The sequence below is a fragment of the Heliconius melpomene genome, chromosome 8 (genome assembly GCF_056956725.1).
Source record: "Heliconius melpomene rosina isolate 202511_hmr_F chromosome 8, ASM5695672v1, whole genome shotgun sequence".
Taxonomy (NCBI): domain Eukaryota; kingdom Metazoa; phylum Arthropoda; class Insecta; order Lepidoptera; family Nymphalidae; genus Heliconius; species Heliconius melpomene.
This window is the reverse complement of record NC_140396.1, coordinates 8,217,174-8,239,696: the sequence shown is the minus strand read 5'-3', so window position 1 is coordinate 8,239,696 and position 22,523 is coordinate 8,217,174. Positions and strand designations below refer to the sequence as shown.

Sequence of the window (22,523 nt, the reverse complement as noted above, 5' to 3'; positions counted from 1 at the left end):
AGTGCTATAGTGTTTATAGTTTTCTCTCTCAAACGCAAGAGGTCACTTCTAAACAAAATATTTTTATCATAAAGAATATTCCAATTAAATACATTTTTAGTAAAATTTATTAAATAATAAATTTAAATCTTTTCCAAGTAATGAATAATTAGTAATGTTATAAAAAAATACCAAGCTTTCTTTATTATTATTTTTTTATTTTCTTTTAAAACTAACTTAATAATTTAACTAATATTATATTATACAGGTATTCTATTAAATTTTTCAAATAGTGAAACTACAAAAAGTGAAAATAGATCAGTTAAGCTGTAGTTATAAACAGCAAATATACTCGTAGGTACTATAATATTTTTTAAATTTGCCTCCAGATTTCGGCAGAAAGTGGAGAAAGGAGTGTCTTAACACTAGGTTCCCTCTGCGTACCCTGCTGTATGCGGGATAGAGCGTGAAGCTGAATTGTTTTTTTAAAAAAGTAATCTTAAATTATGTAACATTCTTATACACATACAAAAATTATATAGCAACTTTTTTTCTAATATAACCGTCGGAGCATAGCAATGGTGGCAGCCGACGTCATAATCAAGGTAGCTGGGTTCAAATGGTTAGCGGCGTTAATTTTACATGAGTCCTCTGAATTTTTGAAGAAAACAAACGTCGAGTTCTCCAAATCGTATTTTCGTACGGTCTGATCTAGCTTCGAAGCATCAGTTGCCTTTAGGTGAAGAGAACGCGTCAATTTCCATAGCTCATCTGTAATTTAACAAAGAATATAGCATATACTTCTTTTCATACATAGCAAGATAGATACAATTTGGGAACCTAGTGTTAACACACTCCGTTCTGATTTAGGCACTTTTAAAGGCCACACCCATGTGTCGAGTGAGAGAAAGCCACTTTATTTTATACAGTACAATTTGAATGAGGAAAGAAAATATTTATTGAAATTTACATATATTTCCATTTCTTCGCTCTGCTGTCGAGGCAAACCGCGGTGCTGAGTTCCACCATTCAGTAGGAAATACCTCAATCCGGAGGAAAGTTGGCATCGGAAGTGTCCTAATGAGAAGCGGAATGTCTTAACACTAAATTCCCAGGTTCCTTTAACCTTCACTAACACTTGCACTTCACTTACATGTTATACTTCCATCTACATTGTCAGCACACGCGTACAAAGTAATGTAATGCTCGTAGTCTACTCCCAATACTGAATATTTTAAGGTACGATTATCTGAAATAAAAAAAATATAATTGAGCATGTTCACGGAAAAGACAGAGTGATTTACTACTAAATTCTCTCTGATTACCCCCAAAAATACACAAAAATAAAAAAATACCTTTATATTTCACTATAAGCAAATCACCGCCGTTAACTTCATCCCTTAGAAACACAGAACCATTATTGAAACTAGCTGTGTTGTTAACAACCCAAGTAACTGATATATCGGTGGTGTTATTCGTTTTATGGTTAAAATCAACCATAGCACAGTCTACTTGCTCATTGAAGTTTGTGGCCACCGCCGCAAAGTACCATCTGCCGTCGAGCTGAAGAGAAAATATGCGGCGTTAAGTTACGCCTTTTTCAGTCAAGTTAAGTAAGTAGATATCATATGTAGGGTTAATGGTTATTAAAAGAGATTTCCATCCTAGGAAGTGCTTACCTTCGGCAAATCCAAAATGGTAGAGTTAACAATCGTACAACTTGTACTCTGACAATTAACTTTGTAAACAAATAAAACTAAAACAATATAAAATAACATTTTAGATTATTATATATGTATACTTTAGAAATAATATATTTATATGAGACCAAATTATAAGTGATTTTTATGTAAGTTAATGTCATAAAGAACCAAACATTTGACTAAATCTTAGAACTCTACACATTTCTTGAAAGGAAACTACTAAAGCAAAGTATAAAAAGGAAATACTTTTATAAGATTTTTCCGGAAATCAATAAGGCTTCCGTATTTACTTTGAGTAATTTGACGGTATTTGGCGTTTTTTTAAGGAAAAAAAATAATTAGATCTCCTGCCTCAGTGCATTTAAAGTATTTCCTTTTGTTGATCAACTTTTCAATTTCCGGTTGATGGTTTTAATTGAATTTAATGAAAGAAAGAACTTTGTTAAAGTTTGAAAATATTTTTTTTAATTATTATTTTAATATTTTAGGGAATAAAGATTAAGAAATTTTATATGTGATTTTTGTAGACCCAAGTTAAATTTAGATTCATATTATTTTTCGTAATAAAATTAATACGTTATGGGTTTCGGTTAAATAAAATATTTCATAATTTCTTTTCTTCACTCTGGTTACGACGCAAAGCGCGGCGTTAATTTTCGCGACGTAACACTCAATGCCTCAAAAATTTGGCGGAAAATGGGGGACGGAAATCTTCTAATAGAGACCTGAGACCTGACCTGGCCTCAGCATTAGGGAACGAAGTGTATTAATTATGAACACTAAGTTCCTAATCTCCTTCTCCTCCCTCATCGTCTTCTCTCCTCCTCCCTTCTCCTTCGTCCCTTCTCCTTTATGTGTAAAAAGAAACCGAGTGGAAATCGAACCCATTCAGTAATTTATGCAGTCATACACTATACCATGGTGGTCTTAACTACAGTTCAATATATTGGATTACGAAAATTTTTTTAAAGATAACTTTCAAATCTCCAAAAGATAAAGATAAGATAAGTGATATAAGAAAAAACATTTTTTCTTATTGTCAATAGTCTTTTAGCTCTTAGTAAGAATGTATCAATTTCTATTAATAATTTTTATTTTAGGCCTACAAAGTGTTAGTGAAGGACAGGTGTTGTTGTTTGGTGATTGTAAACAAGTGGAAACTATGAAATATTTTGAATTGGAAAAGGTAGAGCCAAGAGCTTGTTTTCTAATTTATCTATCTATCTATGTTTGCTATTACAATTGTTTGAATCAATTTTAATCTTGAAATACCTTTTAATTTCTTTTTTCTTTTGCTTATGAATCTTTTTGAAATATTATTTGTTTAATATACTTTTGATAAACATCATATATTCTACACAATCAAAAAAACCGAACAAGCGTGAGTCTCCCTCTTTCTCCTTTGTCGCTTTAATATTTTATTATTAGCTGAATTCGAATCTGCTCCCCTTGGGAACCGTCGCGCTCTAACCACTAAGACATACGTTCTTATCCTCATATATTTTATATTAGTTTCTAGGAAGGTGGTATCAAATAGCCAGATTTCCATCCTGGTATGAAGACGACGGTGACTGCTCATACAAACTCATTCAACGATGCGGCAGAACCTTACAATTCCAACATATTTACGTGAAAAGCGGGATACGATATGTACTGCACGTGAACAGCTCGTACACGCCTGGGGATGAAGCCGTTTTTAATATACGGGCGAATAATATTGGTTTGTTTTTTTTTTTCGTTATATATTTTATATATTTTAAACCTTTATTGGATGAAGAGATAAATAAGTCAATCACGAAACTCTCCGTTTTCTTCTTCCTTCTTCACAGTGTTGGTAAATATTTCAAGCGATTAATATTTCAATATTTTTGATCCTTCGATTCAACAAATTCAAATTCAAATTCAAATTCAAATTCAAATTCAAATTCAAATTCAAATTCAAATTCAAATTCAAATTCAAATTCAAATTCAAATTCAAATTCAAATTCAAATTCAAATTCAAAATATTCTTTATTCAAATAGGCAATTATTATAAGCACTTTTGAATCGTCGAAAAACTTACATAAATTGGTGAAACCCTATAATATCGTAATCTTATGACAATATACCAAAATAAAGAGTTTTTGCCCATAATTACTCTTTTGCAGAAATGAAGAGAGAACTCTTCACATGATCTCCACAAAATGGAAAACCAATTACAATAAAAGCAATAAATTCATGCCAGGGGTTGCAATCTCCACTCGGGGGACTGATCTCTCCCTCTTTAACGTTGAATTCCACTCCATTCCACATAAATATAATTCTGCCCTAACCTATTCCATTCTGTTTTCCAGATCCCATTGGTATCCCGTTGTCTATAATAACAACAGATTATACAAATTATGCTGTTGTATATGGATGCAAAACTAATGAAGAATTAAATTTAAAATATGGTGAGCATTATAAAATAAAGAGAGAGAGAGTTATGAGCTGGTAATGCTTAGGCGGACCAGACTCCTTCCTCCTCCTTTTAAGGCAAAGCACGGCGTTATGGAAAACGGGGTATCTTAACACTAAGTTCCAGAGGGAACTTCCTCCCTCCCGGCAGAGGCCTACTCTGTTGTGTGCGGTATACATCGTGAAGCTTAAAGAAAAATCCGATTATTTATTTCCTTGCTCTGGTAACGAGGTAAAGTACACAATATCTCCAGGATTTAGGCAAAAAATGAGGAACAGAAGAGTTTTAATGAGAACTAATTGTTTTAACATTAGGTTGCCAGGTTCCAGTGAGAACCTACACTCATATGTTCGCTTACAGCTAAAAAACAAAAAAAAAACCAAAAAGCTAAAAAAGTACATGTGTACACATTTTTTTCAGTGATTGCCTGGATCTTGTCAAGGGATAACTTCCTAGAACCAGATATATTGGACAAAGCGTATAGAGAAGTGAACTCGCTACCCTCAAGCAGCATTGTGTATTTAGATACTGTGAAACACGACGAGAAACACTGTGCCTATCACTGGTCAGCCCATGTAAATGCTGAATATATTAATAATACAACAGAAAAATGAAGAGAAAATAAAAAAAATATATAAATAAGAAAAATTATTGTATATAAATAATAGGTTTTTTTTATACAATAAACAAAATATACCATAATTATAATAATTTGAGAAATTAAATCCTGTATATATTCCCAGGAGATGATAAATTTGAAAAAGTAATTGATGAGTCTCTCGGTCCCTCTAAACCGAGCTTTTCGAGCTGTTAGTCGATCCTATAAGACTGACAAAACTGACATATAACTTTGCTGCTGCTGAGTTATATAACTTTGCAATTCAAAAGTTCTTACAATAGCTTTCCTTTTAATTGAGTAAATTACTGACATATTTAAAAGCAAAGACTGACATATTTTAAAAAAAGAGAAAGATTAAGTAACTAAGATGCAAAAAATTGTATCTAACTTTCGTTATATTATAAAGCTTAATTTTTTAATATTTTCTTGTGAATAATATTAGAAACTTAGCGTAGTTTAACCTCCTGCCAGATAGACACCTTTCACCTCTACTAAATTATAAGCGCCTATAAATCTAATATACTAAAGTATAAAAAAATATTATTTGCTAATAATATGTTCGTAGGTGCTTATAGCTTATAAGATTTGGGGGAGTTTGGCAGGGAGTTATAATCATGCTAAGTGGATACTTTCCAGAATTCAGTGTGAAACCCTTTCTTGTGCAGGACACAGCGTGCAGCTAAGAAAGAAAAGAGAAAAAAGAGAGAAAAAAATAAAAAAGTATATATGTTAATGTTATTTAAATCTTAAACTGGCACAGCAAATCTAAAAGTAGTGGGCTCCAACGGAACATCTTCATAGTACTTAGGATTACATTTGCTTCGGTCTTCTTGTATAAGTTTTTGATGATCAACTCCAATTTGCTGAAGAGGTTTCACAGCAATTTCTTTAGATACGGCATTCAATGTTGGATTCCTTGATAAAATCCACACGTAGACTATAATAAGGTAGAAAAAAATATTATTCATACAAATATAAAAGAAAATATTAGAATATGAAATAATTGAGAAAAAAACTGAATATAAATGTATGGGCTCTACGATGGAAGATTTTCCCCCCTCTTTTTTACGCTTAAGTTACTTTTAAGCAGTTATGCAATAAATATCTTAATATTTATATTTAAGATACAATATGAAAATAATTAAAATTAGTTTAAAAATTGAACGTTCGATCATATTTCTTAAGAAAATAGCAAATACTTACTAAAATGTTTGTTAATCAAGTGACTGTACTGACAGGTGTATATAGTAGCATAGTAGTTGTAGTTTGTTGCTAGCACACGGAACGGGTACTTGCGAGTCTTTACTGAAATATTTAGGATAATATAAATACTACCCTCATTATATTTAAAAAAATCTAAAATATTCTGCGAATAGCAGCATAGGCACCGGAAACCTAGTGTTAATACCCCGCTTTTCTCTCTATGAAAGAGACATTGCCTGTTGAGGGGCGTAACCCAATTCTGTATTCTTAGAAGAGCGGGTAAACGAAAATTCTTCCGAGTGAAAATCGAACCCGCAACCATCACGTTCTAATAATTAAATGTGTGACGATCACAATACTCAGAAAAACAAATTGATTTTCTTACATAAATATTTTTTCTATTAATACTAACTTCGCCTTGGTGCATTTTTGAACGCAAAAGTTATATCCAATTTTGATGCTTCTTCAATGCTAGAAGGTATTTCTATCTTGCCGACGCTAAATCGATGGAAAAGTCCAAGATCAACTCTGGACTGGTTTAAGTAAATTCCTGAAGGTCTCGTCATGAGCTCGATCGTTGAACAATTGTTTAACTGTTGACCATCGCTGGAGTAATGGTAGGCTTGGTACCATTTGCCATAGAACTGGTGAAATAAAAAGGAAAATTGAATTTATAAAAATACAATCCTATATTAGACACAGTGAATATAAAGTCGAGAAAGCTCGACTTTCGGTCCAATCTCTCTGAACTTAATTGCTTGAACTTAACTCTCCGCTTTGTCTTATAGGCTGTAGGGCGGAGAGATTAAAATAATATTATCATTATTGTGATTTATGACTGCGTTACGACGCAACACCTAGATTAATAAATATAAGAAAGGAAGAAATATTTATAAATATAAGAATAAACATTATGTGAACACTCTTGGCTCAGAGGCACAAGACCGTAAACGTGTAAGGTTGTAGATTCTATTCCCTCTCGAGGAAATGAATGAATAAATCAAAAATTTTTCATTTCCTCGATTAGGAATCGAACCCAGGCCAGGACAATTAATAAACAAACATAACTAAAACAATACGTACTTCAGCTAATCTAAAATCTTCTTTCAGTCCAACATTATCTGGACATCTTCCAGGTATTGTAAAATATGCAAATGCAGAATTAAAACAAAAAACTAAATATATCAACTTCAGCATTATGCCAGCTGATTGCATACTGAGAGTATCTCGGAGAGTATAACCGGAGGTTAACTATAGGTTATCTATTAACCAGATGATTCTAAGAATAAATATACAATGCTAGATACTTTCTTGTTTGTTTTATTTCATTATATAAATAATTAATTATATTTGTTAAATATTAACTAAAAATATATATTTAAAATTTTATATTTGAGTAAGAACTTTAATTTTATATTTGAGTAAGCGCGACAGGTTATGGGTTTAAATCCCACTCGAAGATATGAAATATTTAATATTTTCAATTCCTCGATCTGGCAAAACGCGGTGTTGAGTTCCACCACTCAATGCAAATGCCTCCGGAATTCGGCTGAACATGAGGAATGGAAGTATCTTAATGGCAACAGAGTATCATTACAACTAGGCTCCCAGGCTACCTCTGCCTACCCTGCATGTGCAGGATGAAGCTAAAGAAAACAGAAAAAAGGAAAATAAATAAAGGCAGCCTCAAGATTAAGTAACAAGAGTAAATTAAACCCAATTTTTTTTTAGAGAAAAGCCGAAGACAGCGTGGCATTAGAGAGGCATGGGCTGTTGGAGCCATCTCCAGCAGTGGACGAGGACAGGCTGGTGTTGATGATGATGATTGGGACTGTACTATTTTACAAAAATGTGGGCAATCAATAAATTTTCCTTCACCAATCTATATAGAGTCCATTCAAATTGAATTATTAAGCTAAATGTAGACGTAATAGATATCTTATAAAATAACATAAGGTCCTAAAACAACCATATATGTCGTTTTTTTTTATACTTTATTTTTTTTTGGGTATATTTGCGTAGACAGAGGGAACATATTGCTAAGACAATTTGTTTCCAATTTTCTGTCAAAGACATCGAACCCATAGCTATTTTGCTTATATTAAGTTACGTCGTGGCCGCGTGGTACACCACTGCGCTATGATGGCATCACTCAGTATAATATGTTATAAATATTTCTTAGTAATCTCTTGTTTTGTTTATTAAACCACATTTTATTTCATTTCTAGTAATTTTACAAGGAAAATTCTTGATTTAAATAGGATTTTCAATAAGATTAAAGATTTTAAAAATTGCAATTATATTTTTATAGAAACCCATAAGAAACTTGTAAGAAAATTATCTTATTATCTTTCAATGCGTTTTTATTTAAAAGATATTAGAAATATGTATAAGTAGTTTAAGTATTTAATAGTTTCCAATTCAAAATAAACAAATCTAATAGCTCGCTCTACACAAATGATTAAATTCGTTTTATTTATATTCCGTATACTTTCAATTTACAATTAACTGTTCTGTATCTACGATCCCAGTTATCTACTCATAAAAACAATTACAAGTATTTTTCTATTCCAAATTTAGCAAATCCCTGAAAAATCTTAAAAAATCTCAAATATCATATGAAAATATTTACTATAGCTAAAAATAACCAAATCTAAAAAGAAAACAACCGTTGTCCATTGTACAAACGAACCCCCATTCAATTGGCAATTTTAATATAAAGCGAGTTTACGGTCATTTAATAATAAAATTATCGTGTGGGACGCGACCCCGCAATCTGTAACGCACGCTCGGACGTACTACATGTCCACAATGTTATTTTTATATATATTTGGTGCTTATATTACTCTAGCAGCAGATGCAGCGGAGTTCACTCTACCAGGTGAATGTCCTCAGATGAAAATACAAGAGAATCTAGACTATACTAAGGTTAGTTTTTCTATTTTTTTTTTTTACTTCGGACCGAATTCTTCCGTTTGAGACCGTCATGGTGCAGGCACAAACGTGTGATTGTAGGTGGTGGTTGTGAGTTCGATTCCCATTTGGTGGAAATTATAATGTTATCGGAACAAGAGAATAATTCAGATTAGTAAATAATTAATGGTGTAGTTTATGCGAGTCGCTTCCACATTTAGACACCTCAAGTCAAAGATATTACATATTTATAAAAAGTAATACATTAAACACAATTGTATTAGATTCTTTCATTTTTTATGTAAGTATGTATAATATCTTGAATCTTTATTTATTTATTGTTCATTTATTTTCTCAAATAAACAAATATAAAAACACTTACAGCTACTCCGCCAAACCATTTAAATGTTTAACCGATAGACAAAGCCTTCTTTTACACATTTAGAATTTAAACTTAAATATAATGAAAAAACAAGGTTTAAAGTTATTAGCTAAATTATAGATACTGTATTTATATAAACATTTTATATTTAACAAACATTATAGATTATTTTTACTAAAAGTGGGTAAACAAAAATATTTATTATTATATTTATTATTATTATATTATATTCGTTGTTGATGCCGAGTTTATCTTCTTTATCTCATACATATCACAGAAGTTCGTCATCACAGGTACCTACTCGTATTAATTAAAGACAGTCTATTCTATTTTTACTCACAATGCGTTGGCTTTGCTACTCTTAAACTATTGTAACTGCGTATTCGTCCTTATTTTGGTTTGTTTTAATAAAAAAAAAATATATAAAAGAAAGTTATTACCATTTCTCTCTCTGGTGAACAAACACAATGTCTCAAAATATGATAGACAAAAAGAAGCTAATGTTAATATACTCCGTTTTCCACTCTCCGCCCAATTTTCGAGAATGATTTCATGTCGAGTACAAGTTGAACATTGCTTAAAAAATAATTAACTCTTCCAAGTGAGAATAACACAGTGTCTTAACACTAGGTTCCCTCTGCCTCTGCCTCTGCCTGGTCTGTGCAGGATATAGCGTATAGCTGAAAAAAAAGACCGAATCGACCCCATAAACGTCACGTTTATAGTCAATTTTAATAATAAACGTCTAATATTTATTCTTATTTTTTACAGTTTTCTGGTCTATGGTACAATGCAGCTAGCTACGCCAGTGACGGTCGAAGCATATACGATTGTGCCTCGCTGGACTTCCAGGAGGATAACCTGGGCTACACGCTGAGAGAGACCTACGTAGATTTGGATCAAAATAATAATAGGACCCAAAAATCCTATTTTGCAAGAGTAGACCCAACTTTTGATGCTGGTAATAAGGCACAGTTCATTGTAAGCCATGAGGATGGAGGTTAGTTCTGGTTATATTTAAAATCCGATGAGTATATAGAATGGATAGTGATGTATGTGATATACATCACTTAAGTAGGGGGTTCCTCTATAATAAAAAAAATGTATGGAAAAAGGTAGTTGTTATAGGCATTTCCGTTGGCAAGACAAAAAATGGCGGTGTCGAAAAATATTATGCTATCTATGCTTATCCAGGTAAATGCTGAAGAAGCAATACTGTGGCATGGAATGCATACAAGCCTAAAAGATGAAAGAGTTACATCTTTACATTTGATTCTAAAAGATGAAAAAGTTACATCATCTCTATACAGTAATCCAAAAGTCGCTTTTCATTGTTTGAAGGTTGACTGATGGGTGAAAAATGACTGCTTTACTTTTTAGCTTAAAAAAGCTTTCTATTACCGATAAAAATCCAAAACAATTTAAATATTTGGACCTTCGAAATTAAATAACTTTTTAGATGAAAATAATTACTTTTTAGTTACATCAAATTAGGAAGATGAATAAGGAGTTTAGTATTAAGACAATATGTTCGCTACCTTTTACCATTTTTTGAAGACATTACGAGTTAAGTTGAGGACCCAACACCACTCTTGGTCTTGGGTCCTCCACTTAACTCGTAATGAAAATGAAAAAAGGGAAAAAGAACTACTAATATTCATTCCCTATATCCAACACGCAACCACTGCGTTTAAATACGTTCCGCCCCAAATCCTATTTAACTAATACAATAATTACATTTCAAATAATTTTAATATATATTTCAGATAAAGTTCTACAGTTTCCATTCTTTATACTTGCAACAGACTACGACGGGTACGCTATTGCATACACTTGTAAAACACTGAAGAAGAAAACTAGAACACATTATGGTGAATATTTTTCTATAATATTTTCCGCTGAATTCTGGAAGCATTGCGTGTTGAGTGGCGGAACTCAACGCCGCGCTTGGCCTCGAGGCCAGAGCGAATAAATGAAAATAAAAATTTCAATAAATATTTAATTTCCTCGAGTGAGGATCGGATCCAAAACCAGTCTTGCTTGTTATACTGGCCATTGGTGTTAGTTAGTGACTTAACTCTCTGCTAAGCAATAAAAATATGCGTATTTATTCCGAAATTAAGATAAAATTTACATCATAATATTTTAACTCTCTGCTAAGCAGTAAAAATATGCTTATTTATTCCGAAATTAAGTTAAAATTTACATGATAATATTTTACAACTATAATTACAAAATATACCCTCGTATATTGGAATATTATATTTACGAAATGTTGCAATTTTTTATTATTTTCAGTTTTCACCTGGGTGCTGTCACGAAGGAAAGAAAAATTACAAGGGGAACTGCTGAAAAACGTTGAAAACACCCTATCGAAGTACCCTGAACTGGCGGAGCATCGACAGTCTTTTGTTCTTAAAGATTTTTCTGAGGCTAGCTGTGGTTTCACAAATAAATACGAGACTGATTTCTTTACTAATAATTTTTGGTAATAGTTATTCAATCTGTTTTGTTTTAAAATAATTGAAAAAATATTAAAAGTAGAAAAAAAAATTAAAATTTTGTAAACACAAAATTATGCTTGAATAATTTATTTTGAAAATAAACGTATAATTCTGGTTTTTATTTTATTTGCCATTTTTTATTCTATTATTTAATGCTAATTAGAAAATGTAAGTACGAACTTACTATATTTCTTCTTAGCAAGTCACTTATACTTATTTTATAATATTTTTATTAGGGTACAATATAGACGATCACTAGAAATATTTAAGATATCCTAAGCAATATAATAAATAATTCCAATAAAATTAAGTTGACTGTGTAAAAAGGATCCTAATGTCATATTATGATGCAAAATAAATAAACATTATAATTATTACACACATAGTACGAATATTCTTTTTGTTTCCCAAAACAAATAAAATATTGCACAAAAAATTATATTACAGTAAAAACTCGATTATCCGGCCCTCAGTTATACGGATTCGCGATCATCCGGACTATCAACCGCGATAATTATTTTACACGATCTACTATAAAGAAACATAAGAAAAATATGTATATATATGTACATAAATATTACACATATGAATTTACGTACATATATCAAAAAAATATTAATAATTTCTTAATGAATGTTGATTTTCGTTGGTATTTCAACGAAAATCAATCTTACTTGTTAATTGCTTCTTGCTTAATCAATCAATATTACTTGTTGTTATTAATAGATATATAACAATGTTGTGCTACATGAATGCAATGAATTGAATTTAGAATGAATTAAAATTTACTAATACATATTTTCAATTCTTCGCTCTGGCACCAAGGCAAAACCGGCGTTTAGTTCCGCCACTCAACTATACAAAGACTATACAATATGTACTTTAAAGTGTTATTTAATATACTTTGTTTAAACTGTGAGTAGAGTTTTTATTCATCTCCTTCAACACTACAAGAATAATCACTGATAACTAAATCAGTTAGTTGCCTGCTTCATTTTTATAATTTCTTTATAACTACAACTTTATCATTAGCAATGTGCCACAACGTCAGGCTTGTGCCGAAGGCTGCGAATTCACCAAGGTCTTACTTAACGGGCGAAAACGAAAGAAAAATTCAGAAAATGCATAGAGAAATCTTCTTCCTCCTGGCATTAACCCCGGCTATTGCCAGGATCTGCCTTCCTACTCAACTTACTCCACTTTGCACGGTCTTTTGCGGCATATAGAAATGAATTGAATTGACTCTTGGCTGGCACATGTCCCAATATGATCACTATCCCTAATAATTAACGTTAAAATAATCATTACCAATAACTTTCGGGTTATCCATCTATCCATCCATCCATGGTCCATTTTTGTTTGGTCGGTATTTCCAAGATATATAGAGTGATAGTTTTAATCTGTTTTATGATACAGAAGGTCCATTATAATATTTCAATTTAATTTTCCGTATCCATATATTATTAACTTATTTAAAAAAAAATAATTGCACAGATTCTAAAGGTAGAATTATTTTGTATGTTTTTCAAGATTTTATAATCACTGAAAATCACCAAACATACATGAGAGGAGGTAAAATTGATAAATACTGTTAACATCCTGTATATAGATATTATATAGACGTCTGAACCCGATATTCAAATAGGAACATATTACCGAGAACTTGACCTTGCATTAGACAAATCGGGACCGGGAGGAGTATAAAACGAGAACTCTGAACTTAATCGAATTAGTGGAATAAAGGATCCTTTGAGAGTAAGATCAACGTATAACAACGATGTATCGCTTCGCTTTTTTATTTTTGATCGTGTCCGTCGCTGCCAACTCTTGTCCAGAAGTGCAGCCTGTTGAAAATTTTAATTTTACATCTGTAAGTTGTACTAAATATCATATATTTTTTAATTAAATTCACGTCTTTTATAATTAAACGAGGTAATGAAATAAGGGACCCCCATTCTTTCATTCTTTAGTCTCTGAATATCTCTGGATATTTGTTCTTATATATTATTTAGAATCCAAGTCATAAAACAGTTAATTGTAACCGGAATATCTTATAGAAAATTGTATACTTTTAAATATTGTTGGGTTTGTTATATTAGCATTCTAAATATTTTCAGAATGATAAGCGAAATGTAGAGAAACTAAAAAACCATACAATACTTTCCAAAACTAAACTTATAGCATCATCAAAATCAAACTCCCCATACATTTCTTTCCAGTATGGTCAAGGCATTTGGTATGAAGTAGCACGGTACCCTAATGCAGGAATAGACATCGGTGATTGTGGTTCCGCAGAATACAAGTTAGAAGGAGATGAGATTAAGGTGAAAAATTTTCACGTTGTCAATAAGAAAGGTGTATACGTTGAAGGTATTGCAAAACTTGCCCCGGATGCTGGAAAAGCAGGAAAAGTGGCCCACAGTATACATCATGGAGGTAATTTAATAAAATAATTATATTTTTGGTTCCATTGTTAGTCTTATTGGTAGCATGGGAGAATTCTAATTTAATTTGAATACTAATTTTCATTTTATTAACTCACAGTCAGTCAGTCAGTCATTTATTTGAACAATTTAAATTAAAGTAAAGTGTGACTTTTGTTTCGCGTTATTTCTCAAGAGTCCTTGTAAATCGAAAAAAAGAAATTTATACTTGGTCCTAAGAATTAGTAAAAAAATATTTTTTATTTATGTACGTTTTTCTTATAGCGGCTAGCTAGTATTATTGCAGTTTTTCATCTTATATTAAAATAAACTATTTTATTTCAGCAGGAGACGCGTTAAGTGATAGTATTTTGAATATCTTAGCGATCGACTATGACAAATATCTTATCGCATATTATTGCAAATATGATGAAACTTCACAAAAACAACAAGGTATCTATGACCTATGAGGAACTCTTTAATTTTTATACGTTTTCTGAAATTATATTATGAATGAATTTAATATAATAAAAAACATGAAATTTTAAAATATATAATTTCATAAATTAGATATATGTAATCATAAACATACTTTAGGAATTACGTAATTTGTATATAATCGAATAGTTCTCGTAATTTTTAGATAAAATAGAAATATAGATAAGAAAAATATAGATAGACAAGAAAATTATTTAAAAAATAATTTAACTTATTCTTTTATTGCAGAATTCGCTTGGATCCTTGCTAGATCTAAGAATCTCTCCGCCGAATCGAAGGCAGTCGTTGACAAATATTTAAAGGAATGCATAGTGTTGAATGCTGAGCAGTTCGAGTGGCCTAAGTTCAGCGAGGAGGCTTGTAAAGTTGAAGCTTGAAATAGCCTTAAAAATGTGATAAATTTAATAAAATAAAGCGGTTTTGGAATTGTGAAATATTTTTTTCAGTACATTAGTGTACTCGGCAATATAATCTAAAAATAAATTTATAAAATATGCATATTACTTTTATTAAAATGATTCCTAACCTGACTTCCCTTTCTTTTTATTTTAATAATAGAAGTAGAAATAAAATGTAACTTTATAAATAATTATCAATGTTTTAATTTATGAAATATAACGAAAATTTCCCTCTGCCTACCCTACTGTATGCGGGATAAAGCGTGAAGCTGAAAAAAAACACATAATTAGTATACTTAATTATGAATAATACGCATTTGTATGAACGTAGATAATGCTGAAGACGTCACTCCGGGGCATTTATTTAACTTATCGGCCGCTTTGCGGTAGTGCGCTTGATCTAAAGACTTATATTAATCTCATAAATCAATTAACATAAAAAAAAATACTAACAAGTTAGCTTATTACAGTGTTCAAGAATATTTAGAAGATAAACATGTATGGAATTAATGTCTATTGAATGTAATGCAGGATGGCTGCCAGCTAATGTAATAGATTGTACCATTGATTTTGAAAAGAGCAACTGTTGAGTTTCTTGCCGGCTCTTCTCAGCAGAACTGCCTTCCGCACCGGTGGTAGCTTTTTTATCTATATGTTCATTCGACGATTCAAAAGTGCTTTTACTACTTAGTCTATTTAAATCCAGAATATTTTGAATTTGAATTCGAACATCAAAATGTCTGAAATTGGGCAGAGAGTGGAGACAAAAATGTCATATTAAGTTTCCTCTGCCTACACCTACTCTACCTAAACCTACTAGGATACATTGTCAAGTTAAATAAGAAAATAAGTTTTTATCAGCTATAAAAAGTCCATAAAATGCCCAAAAAACTTGTTTATCATTTGATTATTTTTTATGTCAATAATAATTTTTTTTAGTAATTATACTCTGATTTTTGTCACTTTTAGGGGTACGTCTTCAAAAGAAAAAGACGAAAGCCTTATACATGTTTTTTTAAGAACATGTGGCGGTGTCAAGCTGAAATTAATATCTATTATCCAGATCTATGTTCTGTAGACTTAGAATTATTAAATTTTGCAAGAAGTGAGTACTCACTGTACAAATAAAACAAAATATATAAAAAGTTATAGGCAAAAAAAAAACAAAAAATGCAGTTATAGAGGCTGCCTAAAATGTGAAATCTTATAACTATTGAATTTGGGCATTTAATAGAATCACTAAGTCGTATTTTTTTTTATGAAATAGGTTGTTGGAAAAATATTACATCTATAAATGTTTCATACATTTATGATAGGATAAATTCCAAGACTTATTAACCAAATATTAGCTTATAAAGGAAATTTATTGTCAACTGACATTAATGAAAGAAGCTGCAATTATAGTAAAGAATTGAAACTTGAAGAAAAATGGGTTAAATAGCACCAACAATTCAAAATCCAGAAGAGGAGAATATGGTTATTATTATTATTTATTTATTATTATAATAGAAGATACATACATAAATTAAAACCTGGTTGGTACCTATAGCTGAGGATATTTATTTTATATTATATTATATTTTTTATTTTTATATTTTTCTTTTTATATTTATTTTACCATACCATAATGAGATGGAGTATATGTAACGACTTACTAATGGAATTGATAATACTCGGTGGGCGAGACTGTTGCGCTATTGACCAGTTTTATATTAAATTGCTCGTTAAGATGTCCAAACAAATGCTATTTACTTTAAAATATACGAATTTGAAATCAATTCATTAAACAACCGGTAAGTGACCATCGTAAACGACTTGATAAGACAACTTTATGCAAGAAGACAAATAGCCATAAAATATGTCGATAACCCAACATTTTTATATTCATGACCTGCAACTGGGATGTATATATAAACTAAAGATTTTTCGAAATTACGCAATTCATTCACAGATCTGTAAAAGTCGGTATAAGTCAATATGTCTTTGATAGCGCCAGTAGGCCTCGTCGCATCAGTCTCGGCCAATGGCTGTCCAGATATCAAAACTGTTGATAACTTTCAATTTAAGACAGTAAGTACAATATATTGTATTTTTAAACGGTTTTATTTAGCTCACCCCGTTTGTTTGTTTGTTTGGGTCAAATTTAGTAATTGAAATTTAACCCTCTTCCCGTTAACCGATTGATCTGAAATTTGGTATACGCCTTTGATTCTGGTGACAATACAATTATCCATATTCAATATTATTGTGAATCCAAGATGGCCGCCGCTACAAGATGGCGGACAACTTAGTTTTTTTCAATCCCATCAATATGGGTATCAAATGAAAGGGCTTGTCAATTAGAATTCAGTGGACTATACAAAATCAAAATCCAAGATGGCCAACACTACAAGATGGCGGACAAGTTAGTTTTTTTCAATCCTATCAATACGGGTATCAAATGAAAGGGCTTGTCAAGTAGAATTCAGTGGACTACACAAAATCAAAATCCAAGATGGCCGCCGCTACAAGATGGCGGACAAGTTAGTTTTTTTCGATCCCATCAATATGGGTATCAAATGAAAGGGCTTGTCAAGTAGAATTCAGGGCACTATACAAAATCAAAATCAAAGATGGCCACTGCTACAAAATGGCGGATAATGTAGTTTTCAATCCCATCAATATGGGTATCAAAATAAAGGGCTTGGTAAGTATAATACAGTATACTATACACAATTACAATATGAATCTCCCACCTAAGTCAAGATCTGATATCCTGTCGAGGACTGTGTGGCTATAGGGTGCCTAAAAATGAGACGTCGCTAGGGGTACACCACCCAAGGTAAAAGGTAAAAGCGCGCCGAGAACTGTATGGCACTAGGTGGATAAAAATGATATGTCGTTAGCGTTTTCCCCTCAAGATTCAGGCACATCTTGTTGTACATAGCCTTGTCCCTCTATTGGACCTCTGGGGGGGTCGTTCGTAACATTCTCCATTAACCTTGCAATAATGAGACATCGAGCCTCATTTCAACGAATTGAATAGCATGAGAAATAAAAACTAAAAACTTAAAAATAAAAAAGTAAAAAAAAAATTTTAAGTTAAACGGTTTTATATTGCAGATAAATGTACTAAAAGCTAAAAAATAATTTCATAGAAATTATGATTACTAAAATAAAATCGTGGGGACACTTGCTACTTACCACTAGGTGGGTGAAGTCTCACGCTATGTCTTTCAATTGTAGATATTGGACGTGCCCCACGATTAAATTTTAGTAATCATAATTTCTATGAAATTATTTTTTAGCTTTTAGTACATTTATCTGCAATATAAAACCGTTTAACTTAAAATTTTTTTTTTACTTTTTTATTTCATCAGCCTATCGCCGTCCACTGCTGAACGTAGGCCTACCTCATCAAGCGCCAACCATCCCGGTGTTAGGGCTTCTCGCATCCATCTTCACCTTCTTTAAATCGTCTGTCCATCGTGCTGCAGGGCGTCCTACACTACGCTTGCCTAAGCGCGGTCTCCACTTATATTGTATGCACTTTGTTTATTAATTATTTTTTAAATACCCTCATTTTGATATTACAGGAGCAAAATAATCTACCAATTTTGCTGTCACCTTGGCTTGGCTTGTCACCTTTTTCGTAACCCATATATTAAGTAATTTGGTAATTTTAAGTAAAATGTTATTTATATTGATTATGTTTGTTTATATGCGTTTTAAGTTCCTTTTTCAACACTAATCTATTTTTATAAGTTTCAAGTTACCTCTCTCGGGTTCTAATGTTATCGAAATTATGTTAATCGGCAAATCCAATATGACCGCTACAGCCAAATGGCGGATATTTTTTTAGAAAAGCAGTTAAAATCATGTTTATTTTTTCTTAATATTGCCTTTTTATTTATAAGCCGAAATGTTTATTGAACTTTAACCGCCATCAAAAAATACAAGGAAAATCGTCGTGTCTTTTTATCTATATCTAAATAAAATATCTTACATATACTTTGCACCCCTTCTAGATAAATTATCTTCTCTCAAAGGTGTTTATTTTAATGCATTGACCCGGATTTTACTCGTCATATATACATATAGATCGTACAAACTTTTTTATATCCAACTGCGACGAAGGACAAATGAGGGTTATGGTTTTAGTGCGCATGGTATATCCGTTCATTTGTTCCATTGTAACTTCTAAGCCAGTGAACCGATTTTGATAAATAATTAGTCGTTAGGTTTATCTTGTTCACACGAGTATCTCATTCCTCATGCACCGCCCGATTTTCGTGATTTTGCGTGTTTATTGGCGAATTCACAATCATCTCACAGTTAAACACGCCAAGACGGCCACCTCTATATTCAATTTTATAATTACAGTTCGGACAAGGCATATGGTACGAAGTCGCGAGATACAACCACCCTGCTGAAGAAGGTAGCGTGTGTGGCCACGCGGAATACACCCTCGTCGGAGATGAAATAAAAGTGAAAAACTATTTTGTTCGTAAAAACAAAGCGTACACTATTGAAGAACCAGGTAGACCAGCCCCAAGTGCTGGTAAATCAGGCAAGATTCTCTTCCAGTATCCGTATGGACGTAAGTAATGCTATATTGTAATGCTCTAAAATGAAATATTTAATTAATAACCCACGATATACGAGTATATATACGTGACGGTTGTGAGTTCGATTACCATTAAGGGGAATTAATTATTTTCATTTCCGCGGCGTTTCCGCCAATCAACACACATAATCCCGAAATTGAAAGGGTTTCGTCTGCCTACCCTGCTGGATGGACCATGAAGCAAAAGAAGGAAGCTAAGAGAATAAAAACACTGCAACAGTCTCATCTCTATTAATAATATTTGCTGTTATTATTATTATATAAGCAGTTATTTTTGATCCGCGTTCAATATTTAATTTATTGATATATTCACTTTACAAAGAGATCCTGACCCTGATTAAAGTTCGAGAACAGTGGAAAATTTTGTGCATTTGTTTAAATAATTGTGAGATTTTTACCCCGGGCTTTTAGAAACTGTCTAAATTTGCAAACTTCTACATTTTATCTAAAAAAATATCTTTTATAAGTGCAGTATTTATCATAAAGTATTTTTTCCAGCCGGGCGTTCAATTTCTGATAGCATTTTCAACATCTTAGCGATCGACTACGATAACTACTGTATCGGCTACTACTGCAAATGTGACCAAGATTCACAAAGCTATCAGGGTATGATATTTTTCTATATTATTTAATATTTTAGAAGCCATCGTGATGCAGTAGAGTAGCTGACTCTAAGCGAGACGGTTGTCGGTTCGACCCACTCGAGGTATATTCAAATTAATTTGGCTTCTCCGCCCTGGTAGACAAATGGCGTCGTTGAGTTCCGCTATTTAACGCGTAAAATTCGTATGTGGGGAAACCATAACAGAGTCCCTTAACACTAGATTATTTCTGTCTACCCTTCAGCCTGCTCGGGAAAGAGCATAAATCTATAAACTAAAAAAAATCAACTTCACGCTGTATTCCCAGCACACCCATACAGCAGAGTAGGCAGAGGAAATGTAGTGGTAAGACACTCTGTTCCGCACAAAATAATTTTCTTAAATATATACTTGGTTCTTTCCAGACTTTGCTTGGGTTTTCTCTAGAACAAAAGTTCTCTCTGCTGATGCCAAGGCCGCTGTTGACAAGTTTATTAGTGAATCCAAACTTTTGGATAGTAAGAAATTCATTTGGCCGAAATTTACTGAAGAAGCTTGCAAAGTAATACCTTAGGAATAATATGATGCAGAAAACAGCAACAATAACGATCTCACCCTGGATATACAAATGTAATGAAATATATTAGATAATATATTAATATATATTGTTGACAATATATTCAAACAGAAATTTTAGTTTTATTGACTACACTCTCCGTCAAAATAAAACTCTTACAACGCCTCGCGTGGAGTTTACTGTGTAAGGTATAATGGTTCTATGACAATAAGCACCCAAATGGTAAGATGAGACCCTACTATTCAGCTTCACGCTGTATCCCGCACACAGCAGGATAGACAGAGGAAAGAATCTAGTGTTAAGACACTCCGTTTCCCACTTCCTGCTAAATTCTGGAGGCATTGCGTGTTAAGTGGCAGAACTCAACGCCGCGCTTTGCCTCGACACTAGACCGAAGAAATGGAAATATAAATGTAAATAAATATTTCACTTCCTCGAGTGGGGATCGAACCCACAACTGTCGCGTTACATTCACACCTTTGTGCCGCTGCGCCACGACGGCCTCTGTTAGATAGTTAGACAGTTGAGTTTTTTTTTACTTTAACCACTTATGATTGTAAAATTGTTATCATGTGATAACCCTCCACGTTGATTTCAACGTGAGGTTATAACGATATTATGTTTATAGATAAGGTTTTTTTATTATTAATATATAATAAATGTAAATTAGAAATGTATCACTCATTCTTTATTAATGTATAGGACATGGATTAGCTTATATAAAATATTTTTTAAATAATAAAAAAATATATATATTATACGGGGAATGACTGTTAATAAAATTAGATTGCATAACATCCTAAAAAATTTCGAAAGTTGTAAATACGTCGTTGTTGCACTAATTGATATGTAGTTTTGATGAATCGAGAGTGTGTGGAAGCCGTCAGTGGTGGGGCTGGGGCACAAGAGTACTGTACGCGACGGTTGTGGGTTCGATTCCCACTTATGGGGAAAAATATTTAATATTTTAATTTACGTTTTGAATTTATTTTAAGTTTTGGTAGCTCACTTGTTGAGTTGCACTCCACACGCAATGCCTCAAGAACTCGGTAGAACAGAGTGTCTTAACATTAGGTTCCCAGGTTCCATTTGCCTACCCTGCTATGTGCGGTATACAGAATGAAGTTAAAAATAAATTGTTTGGTGAAACTCAATGGCGTGCTTTATCCTATCCTATCCTATCCTATCCTATCCTATCCTATCCTATATCTTATAAAACAAAGTCGCTTTTTGTCTGTCTGAACTTTCTAACTCTTCTTCTTCTAAACCACTCAACGGATTTGGATGTGATTTTCACCATTAGGTCGAGTATTTCTCAGGTAAGGTTTATATATAGTTTATTATTTGTACATTCTTATGTAAATTAACATAAATACGATAAATGTGTATAAAGTCCTACCCGCTGAGACACTTTGGCGCATGCGCTGCTTTAATGGTAAATGCTACATGAAAAAAATGTACTGGAGTATCGTTTCTCTTAATAAGATCTACAAAAAAGTCCGCGATGGCATATTCGTATCTTTTAAGAATAACGTGTAGTGATCATATTTCTGTCTAAAAATAGTAATTTCAATATATTTTTTATTGTGAGGGATATTTTTCCATAATGGTATTAATCCTTATCCTTTAAAATACTTTATTAAATTTCTACGTTAAACGAAGATAAAATTTGCTTTTTAAACTATTTCGAAATTGCGAAT

The 22,523-nt window shown here is 32.2% G+C and overlaps 6 protein-coding genes across 7 annotated transcripts; 4 read left to right on the top strand and 2 right to left on the bottom strand.

Annotated features, from left to right (window-relative positions):
- Positions 1-504: 504 nt before the first annotated feature.
- Positions 505-3,199, bottom strand: LOC146536992 (uncharacterized). The gene is made up of 4 exons (XM_085189527.1): positions 1,659-3,199; positions 1,335-1,542; positions 1,133-1,228; positions 505-750 (listed from the first exon to the last, which is right to left on the bottom strand). The coding sequence occupies exons 1-4, from the start codon at positions 1,755-1,757 to the stop codon at positions 533-535; spliced, it is 621 nt and encodes a 206-aa protein (XP_085045653.1). The 5' UTR covers positions 1,758-3,199; the 3' UTR covers positions 505-532.
- LOC146536991 (apolipoprotein D-like) lies at positions 2,749-4,766 on the top strand. Its single transcript, XM_085189650.1, has 4 exons — positions 2,749-2,868; positions 3,195-3,402; positions 4,016-4,114; positions 4,540-4,766. Exons 1-4 carry the CDS (start codon positions 2,749-2,751, stop codon positions 4,731-4,733), a joined length of 621 nt encoding a protein of 206 aa, XP_085045776.1. The 3' UTR covers positions 4,734-4,766.
- Positions 4,767-5,455: 689 nt separating this feature from the next.
- On the bottom strand, positions 5,456-7,185 carry LOC146536990 (insecticyanin-A-like). The gene is made up of 4 exons (XM_085189526.1): positions 7,025-7,185; positions 6,354-6,585; positions 5,942-6,043; positions 5,456-5,675 (listed from the first exon to the last, which is right to left on the bottom strand). Exons 1-4 carry the CDS (start codon positions 7,154-7,156, stop codon positions 5,485-5,487), a joined length of 657 nt encoding a protein of 218 aa, XP_085045652.1. The 5' UTR covers positions 7,157-7,185; the 3' UTR covers positions 5,456-5,484.
- A 1,515-nt stretch (positions 7,186-8,700) lies between these two features.
- Positions 8,701-11,866, top strand: LOC146536989 (lopap-like). The gene is made up of 4 exons (XM_085189486.1): positions 8,701-8,869; positions 10,008-10,236; positions 11,003-11,107; positions 11,535-11,866. The coding sequence occupies exons 1-4, from the start codon at positions 8,744-8,746 to the stop codon at positions 11,726-11,728; spliced, it is 654 nt and encodes a 217-aa protein (XP_085045612.1). The 5' UTR covers positions 8,701-8,743; the 3' UTR covers positions 11,729-11,866.
- A 1,569-nt stretch (positions 11,867-13,435) lies between these two features.
- LOC146536988 (bilin-binding protein-like) lies at positions 13,436-15,156 on the top strand. Of its 2 annotated transcripts, none has more exons than XM_085189146.1 (4): positions 13,436-13,610; positions 13,960-14,176; positions 14,509-14,616; positions 14,890-15,156. In XM_085189146.1, the coding sequence occupies exons 1-4, from the start codon at positions 13,518-13,520 to the stop codon at positions 15,036-15,038; spliced, it is 567 nt and encodes a 188-aa protein (XP_085045272.1). In that variant the 5' UTR covers positions 13,436-13,517; the 3' UTR covers positions 15,039-15,156. The 2 variants fall into 2 exon arrangements, with proteins under 2 accessions (XP_085045272.1, XP_085045273.1); XM_085189147.1 differs by having other exon boundaries at positions 13,437-13,610; positions 14,512-14,616.
- A 1,857-nt stretch (positions 15,157-17,013) lies between these two features.
- LOC146536987 (bilin-binding protein-like) lies at positions 17,014-20,937 on the top strand. Its single transcript, XM_085189148.1, has 4 exons — positions 17,014-17,129; positions 19,422-19,638; positions 20,164-20,271; positions 20,672-20,937. The coding sequence occupies exons 1-4, from the start codon at positions 17,037-17,039 to the stop codon at positions 20,818-20,820; spliced, it is 567 nt and encodes a 188-aa protein (XP_085045274.1). The 5' UTR covers positions 17,014-17,036; the 3' UTR covers positions 20,821-20,937.
- The last annotated feature ends 1,586 nt before the right edge of the window (positions 20,938-22,523 follow it).

Bases quoted from the DNA above. Each gene is read 5' to 3' on its own strand.
- LOC146536992 (XM_085189527.1), bottom strand. From the start codon at position 1,757: ATGTTATTTTATATTGTTTTAGTTTTATTTGTTTACAAAGTTAATTGT. The intron at 1,229-1,334 runs GTATTTTTTTAT...TTTTTATTTCAG, and splicing joins GCTTATAGTGAAATATAAAG to ATAATCGTACCTTAAAATAT. The intron at 751-1,132 runs GTAAGTGAAGTG...GTTAAATTACAG, and splicing joins TGTAGATGGAAGTATAACAT to ATGAGCTATGGAAATTGACG.
- LOC146536991 (XM_085189650.1), top strand. From the start codon at position 2,749: ATGTATCAATTTCTATTAATAATTTTTATTTTAGGCCTACAAAGTGTT. The intron at 2,869-3,194 runs GTAGAGCCAAGA...ATTTTATATTAG, and splicing joins AATATTTTGAATTGGAAAAG to TTTCTAGGAAGGTGGTATCA. The intron at 3,403-4,015 runs GTTTGTTTTTTT...TCTGTTTTCCAG, and splicing joins TATACGGGCGAATAATATTG to ATCCCATTGGTATCCCGTTG.
- LOC146536990 (XM_085189526.1), bottom strand. From the start codon at position 7,156: ATGCAATCAGCTGGCATAATGCTGAAGTTGATATATTTAGTTTTTTGT. The intron at 6,586-7,024 runs GTACGTATTGTT...TTATTTCACCAG, and splicing joins AAGATTTTAGATTAGCTGAA to TTCTATGGCAAATGGTACCA. The intron at 6,044-6,353 runs GTTAGTATTAAT...TAAATATTTCAG, and splicing joins CAAAAATGCACCAAGGCGAA to TAAAGACTCGCAAGTACCCG.
- LOC146536989 (XM_085189486.1), top strand. From the start codon at position 8,744: ATGTCCACAATGTTATTTTTATATATATTTGGTGCTTATATTACTCTA. The intron at 10,237-11,002 runs GTTAGTTCTGGT...TATATATTTCAG, and splicing joins TGTAAGCCATGAGGATGGAG to ATAAAGTTCTACAGTTTCCA. The intron at 11,108-11,534 runs GTGAATATTTTT...TATTATTTTCAG, and splicing joins GAAAACTAGAACACATTATG to TTTTCACCTGGGTGCTGTCA.
- LOC146536988 (XM_085189146.1), top strand. From the start codon at position 13,518: ATGTATCGCTTCGCTTTTTTATTTTTGATCGTGTCCGTCGCTGCCAAC. The intron at 13,611-13,959 runs GTAAGTTGTACT...ATTTCTTTCCAG, and splicing joins AAAATTTTAATTTTACATCT to TATGGTCAAGGCATTTGGTA. The intron at 14,617-14,889 runs GTATCTATGACC...CTTTTATTGCAG, and splicing joins AACTTCACAAAAACAACAAG to AATTCGCTTGGATCCTTGCT.
- LOC146536987 (XM_085189148.1), top strand. From the start codon at position 17,037: ATGTCTTTGATAGCGCCAGTAGGCCTCGTCGCATCAGTCTCGGCCAAT. The intron at 17,130-19,421 runs GTAAGTACAATA...TTATAATTACAG, and splicing joins ATAACTTTCAATTTAAGACA to TTCGGACAAGGCATATGGTA. The intron at 20,272-20,671 runs GTATGATATTTT...GGTTCTTTCCAG, and splicing joins AGATTCACAAAGCTATCAGG to ACTTTGCTTGGGTTTTCTCT.